The sequence below is a fragment of the Musa acuminata genome, chromosome BXJ3-10 (assembly GCF_036884655.1).
Source record: "Musa acuminata AAA Group cultivar baxijiao chromosome BXJ3-10, Cavendish_Baxijiao_AAA, whole genome shotgun sequence".
Classification (NCBI taxonomy): Eukaryota; Viridiplantae; Streptophyta; class Magnoliopsida; order Zingiberales; family Musaceae; genus Musa; species Musa acuminata.
Genome location: NC_088358.1, coordinates 22,767,576 through 22,779,177, shown reverse-complemented (window position 1 = coordinate 22,779,177; position 11,602 = coordinate 22,767,576). Strand labels below are relative to the sequence as shown.

General features: G+C 34.7%; 1 protein-coding gene across 1 annotated transcript; it reads right to left on the bottom strand.

The window, feature by feature from the left end:
- Positions 1 to 5,317: 5,317 nt before the first annotated feature.
- LOC135650793 (jacalin-related lectin 19-like) lies at positions 5,318 to 7,256 on the bottom strand. Its single transcript, XM_065170391.1, has 5 exons — positions 7,217 to 7,256; positions 6,915 to 6,977; positions 6,437 to 6,499; positions 5,857 to 6,051; positions 5,318 to 5,741 (listed from the first exon to the last, which is right to left on the bottom strand). Exons 1-5 carry the CDS (start codon positions 7,217 to 7,219, stop codon positions 5,478 to 5,480), a joined length of 588 nt encoding a protein of 195 aa, XP_065026463.1. The 5' UTR covers positions 7,220 to 7,256; the 3' UTR covers positions 5,318 to 5,477.
- Positions 7,257 to 11,602: the final 4,346 nt, after the last annotated feature.

Here is an 11,602-nt window from a genome sequence, read left to right as displayed (position 1 = left end):
GAAGCGATAACAATGACAACAACTGCTGCTACTTAATAATGTCTAGAGCATCTTTGTAGTAATACACAGACAGTACTTACTCCAAATATTCAAACTACAACATAGTAAACCCCGATTGCATTGATGATTGTACTCGCAGGTCCATAGAAGCCGAAAATCTTAATATTCTCAAATAAGGAAGGAGTATCTGTAGCAAGTTTCACATAGTCCCACATCAGAAAAATCAAGTTTAGTATCTCCTGTTTAAACTATAAATAAGGGTCTGGGCTTTGAAGTTAGATGCACCATAAGAAAACCTAATTGTTTGCTTTAGGCTTCTCTTGTTTAGTAGTTTCGTATTTTATAACCTAGGAACATCTTCCTAAGGCATTTGTAATAGTCCCTCTTTTATAGTAGTGATTTGCTCCTCCTTCGTCCATGGATCAAACCATGTAAATCTGGTGTTCTTATCGCTTTTTTTATTTTTCTACTTTATTATCTTTTTTGGGTTACCAAATTACCCTTTGGTAAATTTCCTGGGGCTAGCTCTAACAAACTAATATCAGAGCCTGGTTCCGGGATCTTTTGGTAACGATGACAATAACAAAGATCGTTGTCGAGAAATTCAATAGAAATGTCGACTTCGGCATGTGACAACTCAAGATGGAGGCCATTCTGGTTCAAGACGGAGTTGATTTGGCACTACATGGAGCTGAGAACATTCCAGATGGTATGTTAAAGGAAGATCTTACGAGTATGGATAAGAAGACTCGATCAAGCATTATCCTAAATCTCTCTGACGAGGTTTTACAGGAGATAGCTATGGAGACTCCGGCTAAGAGCATGTGGCGCAAACCTAAAGCCTTGTATATGAAGAGGACAGTAGAGAATCGTCTCTACTTGAAGCAGAGTTTGTATATGCTTCGGATGACTGAAGGTACATCTATGCTCTCACATCTTGATAAATTTGATTCATTAGTTATGGATTTGGATAATATATATGCAAAAATTGATTATGAGGATAAGGCAATATTACTTTTATGTTCTCTTCCCCAATATTTTAAGCATTTCCGTGATACGATGATTTATGAAAAAGAAACAATTTCGTATTAGGAAATTAAATCTATATTAAAATCTAAGGAGCAGATAGACAGGGATATCATAGGGGAAAGTAGAGGGAATCAGGTTGAGGGTCTGGTTGTCAGGGGTAGAATGGATAAAAGAGAATTTAACAGTAGTAGATCTAAATCTAGATCTAAATCCAGAAATAGAAATTTGGAGTGCAGATATTGTCATAAAATGAGGCATTAAGGCTGATTATTTTAAATTGAAAAATAAATTAAAGCAAAAGGAAAAAATTATTGAGAAAACTACTGAGTTTATTGAAGCTAGTGTAGCAGCTGATGAGAATGATGAAAATATTTTCTTTGCTACTAATGATAGGATGAGATCGAAAAATGAATGGATTTTAGATTCGGATTGTTCTTATCACATGTGTCCTAATAGAGATTTGTTTTCCACATATGAATCTTGTAATTGTGGAATTATTTTGATGGGCAATAATACAGCATGTGATGTTGTTGGTAGAGGAATAATCCGAATTAAAATGCATGATAGTATAGTGAGGACGCTCACTAATGTTAGATATGTTCTTAATTTATAAAAGAATCTCATCTCTTTAGACACCTTAGAGGCTCATGGGTGTAAATACACAATTGAAGGTTGAGTTATGAAAGTTTCTAGAAGTGCCCTTGTTGTTATAAAAGGTTGTATATTTTGTAGGGAACTACTGTCACAGGCTCAGTTACAGTCTTATCATCATCATTGTCCGATTTTGACATCGCATATGCGTTTGGGTCATATGAGTGAAAAAGGTTTGAGCATATTGAGCAAAAGAGGTCTTCTTTACGAACAAAGTACTGAGCCACTAGATTTTTGTGAACACTGTATTTTTGGAAAGCAGAAAAGAGTCAGCTTCAATTCTCCGACACTTCACAAAATGAAAGGTGCTCTTGACTATATTCATTTAGACCTTTGGGGTCCAGCTCGTGTTCAGTTTAAGGGTGGTGCCAGATATATGTTGACTTTTATTAACGATTATTTCAGGAAAGTTTGGATTTATTTTCTGAAGCATAAAAATAATATTTTTCTAACCTTTAAACAATGAAAGGCTTTGATTGAGAAGCAAACAGGTAAACAGATTAAGCAACTTTGAATAGATAATGGCATGGAATTTTATGAAGGTGACTTTGATGAATTCTGCAAAAATGAAGGAATTGTTCGGCATCGCACTGTTAGGATGACGCCTCAGCAAAATGGTGTGGCCAAACATATGAAGAGAACACTCTTGGAGAGAGTAAGGTGTATGATCTCAAATGCAGAGTTGACAAAGGACTTTTGGGCAGAGGCGATTAATATAGCCTATTACGTTGTCAACCGCACTCCTTCTACAACACTTAACTTTAAAACTCCAGAGGAAGTTTGGTCAGGTACTCCTGCTGATTACTCTGATTTAAAATTTTTTGGGTGTCTAGCATACATGCATATAAATGAAGGAAAATTAGAGCTTCGAGCGAAAAAGTACATTTTCTTTGGGTATGCTTCTAGGGTGAAAGGATACATATTATGGTGTTCTGATCCCAAATCCTCAAAATTTATAATCAGTAGAGATGTTACTTTTGATGAATTATCTATGTTATCTTCCAAAGAGAAATCTACTAGTTGTACAAATGACAGTGCGCAAAAGCAAGTGGAGCTTGAGATTGATAGTTCAGATTCTTTTAAATCACTCTTCTACTTAAAGAATGTCAGTAGATGATCCCAAGTCTACTAACAAGGATGATCTAGAGGAAGAGCAATATTCCATAGCTAAGGATAGACCACGGAGAGATATTCGACCACCACAAAGATATGCAAATTTAGTTGCATATGCTTTGTTTGTTGCAGAAAAAATAAGTGAAGTTAGTGAGCCTACTACTTACTCAGATGTAGTTTCTTATGATAATTCTGCTAAGTGGTTGATTGCGATGAATAAAGAAATTAAATCTCTCTCCATCAGAATAGAACTTGGGATCTTGTGAAGCCGCCTTCGGGTCAGAAAATTCATATGAAGGATAATCTAGCTAATATGCTTACGAAGTCTCTTCCGGTTTACAAGTTCAAGCAGTGCTTGGACTTGATTGGTGTTCATTGTTGGTGATTGCCCGTTGGGGCTTTTATGAAGAAGGTGGAGCAAGTTTTGTTGGGACATGCCAAGGTGGAGATTTGTTAGTTTGGCAAGTCCCACATAATCCCACATCAGAAAAATCAAGTTTGATATCTCCTGTTTAAACTATAAATAAGGGCCTGGGCTTTGAAGTCAGATGCACCACAAGAAAACATAATTGTTTGCTTTAGGCTTTTCTTATTTAGTAGTTTTGTGTTTTATGGTTTAGGAATATCTTCCTAAGGCATTTGTAATAGTCCCTCTTTTATAGTAGTGATTTGTTCCTCCTTCATCCGTGAATGTAGATCAATTGATCGAACTACGTAAATCTGGTGTTCTTATCGTTTTTTTATTTTTTTACTTTATTATCTTTTTTGGATTACCAATCCTTTGGTAAATTTAATGAGGCTAACTCTAACAGTATCAAACTACAACATAGTAAGCCCACGGTTACAAATGTCTCATTGTTGGTGCCAAGGGTAAGTTGTGTTAAGACAGTAACACCATCCTTCAAGATATAATATCCTGAAATGGAGTTGAAGAAGCCAAAGATCTTATTAGAATACAATAAAGAAAAAAAAACCCCTTCATTAATGTTACCCCACGGCCCTGCCTTCATCACATCGCCGGGCGAGTGCTTGTCTTCATCCATGAAGAACACGAAATATTATCAACGTTATAATGAAACAGATCCTTAGAGAGAGAGAGAGAGAGAGAATTCATGCATAAAGGCAAATTAAATGAGCCTCACACCATTTGTAGATACCGATACGTATGCATGCATTTGCCGAAGTTGTGATTGCATGCCCTTCTCCGGGGGAGGGATCGGGGGTATATAGATAGCCCTCGCGGTCTTAATATCGTCTTTGATACTACAGATAAGATAAAGAACCTGCACTACTATCACTCAATATGTATAAGTCGATGCCCAATTTTAATCTAAATATCATGTCATTATGAAACACCAACATGTCGGTCTTTCTTTAAGCCTAAGAAAAGTCAAAGTCTTTCTTTTTTAATACAAAACAGGATGTCAATTCATGTGATAGGACAGAAGCACGCCCATTGGCATATCTCCACAAGACAACATTCACATTTTTAATCTTAAAAAGAATTTATAGGGTACCAAATACTCTTTGTATTTGGTCCAATGTTGCACGTAGAAGTCACCCATGAATGCTATGATACATAATAGGAAGGAAGAAAAAGAGGCAATGAGTCGATACAACAAAGAGATGGATATAGAAGCAGGGACAATTTGAGATTAGACAAAAGAATTAAATAGACCTCATAGATCAGGGAGATAATATATATTTATCCTTCATCATGCATCCTTGTTGATTGATAGAGGCTTTCTCTGATGCCCTCTCCCGCTGTTGTTCCACTAATGATTTTGACTTATAATGTCTAACTGATCTGTTAAAAGGCTTCAATACAACATTTCATGACATGGCTGTGATACTAAATTGGTAGGACTCCTTTTATTAAGTGTTCTCTTTTTCTTGAAGAATATATCTTCTGAGAGAAATTTGATAGAAAAAAAATTTTAAAAAGGAAGAGGAAGAACATAGGGAATAATAAAAAAACAAAGAAGAAAAAAGAAAAGAAAGATAGAAAGAAATTTTTTTGAGTATTTATTAAAAATTTCAACTCTCCTTCGCTTTTGAGTTATATGAACTTAGTTTAGAGACACTCATCTGTGTGCTCGCTATACTTGTCATCACACAAGTTAAGAGATAACAAGTTAATTTTCGTCTGCCCTAGAAACAACAAGTGCAGTAATGTGAGAAGATAAATGTCAATTATGAGTACAAGCCCTTGGGACGCTTGTCTTGCAGGTGGCTGTGTCAAATTTTACATACTAGAGTTAAACAAGGCAATTAGGTAGACTGAATCATCGTACAAAATTGAGTATGCAGTGAAGAAGGTGTTTATTACCATTCATTGCTATAAGGTTTTTGGAGAGAAAAACAACCACTAACATAGGACGAGTCCTCCCCTGTCAAATATCACGAAACCTAGCAACTTCAAGATACGTGCTTAGAGAAACCAAAGGCCACTGGCAACGCCGCGAGATTTGGATGTGAATCGGAATGCGTTGCCCAACACAAAAGATTGATTTTAGTCGAAACATATCAAAGAGGACCCACAAACACATCATAATTTATTCAAAGATACATTAAGCGACGAGTACAACGACGACGACGATGATCACAAGGAGACGAACATCAGCTGCCACTACTTATTTACTAGAGCATTCATGTAGCAGCAATATCCCTTCGGCATTCATGGACTAGTTTTTACCCATTATTTCCTCGTAGTAAATTCCAATTGCGTCTATAACTGTGCTTGAATGTCCAAGAAATCCCACGATCTTGTAAAGAAGAAGTGGTGAAAAGGGGAAGGGAAAGTCTCCCCCTTGCGTTGTACCAACAGTTACACTTGTGCCCTTATTGGTGCCGAGAGTAAGCTGTTTTATGGCAATAACATCTTCCGGAATCGTTGGACCGTAAAATCCTGAGATGGAGTTGAAGTACTCGTCCTTCTTGAGAATGATCTTAAAAAATTAAAAACAATGAAATAGTTAGAATCCTAAGAGGGAAACAGTCATTTGAAGCTCATAAAACTTTTTATATAGTGATATGCTGGTTTCCTTGTACATCCGAACGTACCTCGTTCCATACAGCCCCAATTGTGTCTCCAACTTTCAAGGTTTGGCGTTTGCCATTCGTGACGTATGTTATGTCCAACCCGTCTATGACATCTCCATAGTAAATCTTGATGTGGGTGATGTCTTGAGTTACCACTAAAGTATCCCACGTACTCCCTCCTTTACCACCCCACGGCTCGACCTTGGTCGCATTGGCCTGCATAAATAAGTGCATCCATTCGTTCATTAGGAACACCAAATATAATCAAAATTATAGAAACATATATATATGTATGTATATATATATATATATATATATATATATATATATATATATATATATATATATATATATATATATATATGTATGTATATATATACGTATGTATATATATATATATATATATATATATATATATATATATATACATACATATATATATATAAATATATATATATATACATACATATATATATATATACATACATATATATATATATACATACATATATATATATATATACATATATATATATATATATATATATATATGTTTCTATAATTTTGATTATATCTTGATGTGGGTGATGTCTTGAGTTACCACTAAAGTATCCGACGTACTCCCTCCTTTACCACCCCACGGCCCGACCTTGGTCGCATTGGCCTGCATAAATAAGTGCATCCATTCGTTCATTAGGAACACCAAATATAATCAAAATTATAGAAACATATATATATGTATGTATATATATATATATATATGTATATATATATTTATGTATATATGTATATATATATATATGTATATATGTATATATATATACATATATACATATATGTATATATATATATATATATATATATATATATATATATATATATACGTATGTATATATATATATATATGTATATATATATATATATTTATATATATATATATACATACATACATATATATATACATACATATATATATATACATACATATATATATATATATACATACATATATATATATATATATATATATGTTTCTATAATTTTGATTATATCTTGATGTGGGTGATGTCTTGAGTTACCACACTAGTATCCGATGTACTCCCTCCTTTACCACCCCACGGCCCGACTTTGATCACGTTGGCCTGCATAAATACGTGCATCCATTCGCTCATTAGGAACACCAAATATAATCAAAATTATAAAAAATCTATATATATATATACATATATATATATTTATAGATATATATATATATATATATATATATATATATATATATATATATATATATATATATATATATATATATACATGCATATATATATATATATATAGAGAGAGAGAGAGAGAGGGAAATCATGCAAATTGAGCTACTGATCACCATTTGCAGATAAGTAGGCACTCGTTTGGAGAAGATATGATTGCACGCTCTCCTCGGAAGGGAGGGAGATATATATAGCCGCAAGCGCTGGCACCTCCATGAGATTCATGATGATATCAACCAAGTATGTGCTAAGGTCATTCTTTAATGTGCCGGAAGCATCGGACACGTATTCATTGACCCGTCGCCGTTAGAATGGCATGAGATCCTTGTTGTTATATTGAGCTCTTTCTTTCTTCAGTATGTAAAAGTCATCAGCCAGAACAACCGGTTGCATTAGCAATCTCCACAAGATAACATCACATACGTCTTTCTTAAATTAAATAAAAATAGAAAAAAAAAACATACTGAGTTGGGGCAAAAGACTCGTGGTCACTAATTACCCACCCAGTGACTTGGCACCATGCATTATTAGCTGCGATTAAGGTTGATATGGTTAGTGTCTTCTTTTGTCTTCGACCAGCCGAGACAGCTTGATCTGTAATCATTAGATATCTTTACTAAAGAAAACTCAATAGCAAACATTCCCTTTGACGTGTCTCCACTATAATTGATTTCAGGTCTTTCTTTAATCTTAAGAAGAGTTGGGTTCTTTCATAAATCTTAAAACGATGATGATGACATGTGCCGTCAAGCACAACACAACATCCACAGTCCGTCCTGTTGGTCACGTAGGTACCCCTTAATTGACGGCGCTCCAAAGCTCGAAAATGATAGGTCTTGGCTGTACCAAAATAAATAATGATAACCGGCTCATACCGATCCGAGTATGCCCCGCTCGCTACGTCGAATGACCTGCGGGACCCAACTAGTGTGAGAAAGTGTTGATATACGATTTAGTGTTTGGCGGTGGCCAGATAAAAAACAAAAAAAAAGAAACAAAAAAAGGAAATTTGGGTTATCATTTAAGAAAGCAAGAGTATAATTGAAAAGTCAATCATAGTAGAGCACTATGGAATTTTTTTCTTTTTTTGTTGACAACATGGGATTTTTTGATAATTTTGGAAATCTAAGTTTATTTCCCCTTGTAAATAGCACTTTCTCAAAAGAATGATCAAATAGATGTAAGATTCAATGTTTTTATCTTCATGTTGTCTTATTTAGTAGGGAACAAAGAATTGGATTGCGCATGAACTATATATACTCTTGCTTAGAAAAAAAGTTCTTTTATCAATTAACTACCTCAACAAAACCAAGAAAGTTTTGAACTATTCCAAAAATATTAGATTTGAATTATTATGGTTGAGCCAACAAGTGTGGGTGGAGGTCAAAGAAAACATTTTTTTTTTCATATATGGCTCTTAGAAAACCTTTTTTTTATAGTAGGAAATCAGCTATATATTGTACCAAATAGTTGGTGGTCCAACTATGGGCCAGTATTATTAAGGAACAAGTGGAGCCTTTACAATGGAAGAACGTGGTTAAGGTTTTCCAATGACATCATTATAGACAACGAAAACCTATTACATGTTGGTTGGACATGAACTATCAACCTTCCTCTGATCCATGTTGGTTGCACACCATCCACATGAGGGGGTAAATTGAAGTATCTAACACCTAAAATATTAATCTTGTGACAAATACTAACACCTAAAATATTAATCTGGTGATGATGTATCATATCCTCTTACTAAAGACCATATCTAACATTTTGAAAGTGTTAGCTAGTCTAGTTGATAAAAATATTAATAATTTATCATGGGGTCATGGGATAGAATCCTGCCTTTGCCACTAAGGGATAGCTTGACCTATGTGGATAAACTTGTAAGCGTATTATAGTGACTTATTTTTCATATGTATTTGGTTAAAGATGACTGGGTTATCAAAATGGTTGGGGCGCCATGGAAGTGCCTGCACCATGTGGTGAGATCTATAGGTTTTCTTGACAAAAGGTTTTATCTCATCGCTACATATATTCATATGTATGTTTGTACTCCCTTCTTTAGAGACTATTGTAACATGAAGTCCTCGCTACCTTTCTTCTTGTCTTAGAGACTATTTATAAGATAATGGACCTATATATATATATATATATATATATATATATATATATATATATATAACATCAATTAATGAGTATGACTTGAGGTCTTTTTTAATCTAAATAAATATGATGTCAATTACTGTAGCAATCTATGTTTTCGTAACAAGTTAATGTTTCTTTATGAAAAATTCAAGGCCTTTATCTATTTAATTCAAACTAAGATGTCAATTTATATGATACAAATGCATACCTATCCACATCTCTATTAGATAATATTTATGTTTTTCTTGAATGCTCAAAAGAGTTTTTAGGGCCCAAGATAAGGTGTGATTTTATTGTTTAAAAAGGTAGAATAGTGGGTTGGAAGATTTAGAATACATTATGACATTATGGTTTCTAAGGTTTAGTCAATGCTTAGCCTAAGATCCATTCCTCGTCATTTTCAACATCGCATTGGTTTGATATTTACTAAGATAAATAACTTTTAGTTATCCATGAATCCCATAGTGTTTTTTTAATTTAAATAAATATCATATCAATTAGTGTAATAATGTATGTTTTCATAATAAGTTAATCTATCTTTAATGAAAACTCAAGGTCTTTTTTTATTTAATCCAAAACAAGGTACCAATTAATGTGATATAGATGCATACCCATCCAGTTGTCCCCTTAAGATAACATTGATGTATGTTTTTAATGCTTAAAAAAGCTTGGCACAAGATAATATGCATACCCATCCACCGCCTGATAGCCATTTATGGCCGATGGTACCATCGCCCAGACCACATGGGAGGTCGAGGCTCAAACGGTTCCACTGCCCACCCTGGACGATGCCACCGCTTAGCATGGCTCCAAGTGGTCGAGTTGACCATCTATCCGGCCTAACTCAACCTTAACTTAAGCCCAATGTCCCCTAATTGAGTTGGCATTGTTTCACCCTAATATTGACTCAATTAAAGAGCCACGACACCATGCTAGGCCGAATCGATCGAAAAGGTTTGGATACACTCGGGTGTCCATAAAGTTTGACTTGGGACTGATTTGAAGAAGATATATTGATTTGAAGAAGATATATTGAAGAACAGATCTCTGATAGGTCAGATCAGTTCCTGCTCGGACAACTAAAATCTGACTTATCAGTTTATACATAATTTAAGTACATAGTTTTATATATTTCGTCTAGTTACCTGCACATTCTTTCTTCTTTTTATTGCTCTTTCTCGCTCCCTCTTCACTTGATGAATCAGATAATAATACACTGGATGATTTTAGTCCAAACATATCATAGTAAACCCACAAGTAGTTTATAATTTATTTAAGAACACTAAGAGGATAAGAACATCAACGATCGACAGACAGTGACGATGGCAACAACAATAAGGATGACGATGGGGACAACAACAATAAGGATAACGATGATGACGACAACTGCTGCTCCTTATTTAGTATAGCATATGTGTAGTAGCAGCAGCCCTTTACGGACAAGTGCATCCATATCTAGGAATCAGCCAAGGAGCAGTGCACTGCAATGGCTCCCACGCCGACAGTCAGTTGACCAACAAATCCACAGAAGCCCACAATGTGACCTCCCTACTCTAAAGCAAGGGAGAAAGGATTGCCCGTCTCTTTGCCAGCACTTACGTTTCTGTTTTCATCGATGGTAAGAGTAAGTTGTGTTATGAAAATATCGTCTCCCAACATTGGTTTGAAGTATCCCGAGATGGAAATGAAGTGTTCGTCCTCATTGAGGGTAATCTACAAGCGATCATTTGCTGAGTTAGAAATGAAACCCAGAGGAAAAAGAATAAGAATTTGGAACTCTTCTAATGCTTCATCTGTTCTCAGAAAATTGCATTTAGATATAAGATGGTTTTCCTATAAGAGTGATGTGCTTTTGTTCTAACATGCATTGAAACACAAGAAAATATGTACATGTACATGCGAGTTCATAGATGTTAATAAAAAGTGTATACCTTGTTGGGGAAGGAGGAGCAAGGAGAAACAGAATACTACGATACGAGTAAAAAGAATCCTTTCGACTCAAGAAAACTATTGTAGTATTAAAAGCAGGAGGAACACTTACAAGATACCAAGTGCACACACAGACTTTCTTTCTATCTGTCTCTATATCTATTCCTTGCTACATGAACTACGGTCCTATTTATAGGACCTAATGACAACTACCCTAACTACTAGATCACGAGGTGGTTAATGAAACCACCTTATAATTACTGGATCATGATTGAAGTGGTTATTGAAATCATAATGTAACCATTAGATCATGATAACAATCTAGATAGATAACTATGAATCAAATCTCAACACTCCCCCTTGATTCATAGTTGCATACACCAATGCTTTCGAACTGGAAATGATTTGGTGAGGGTATCCGAATATCCGCA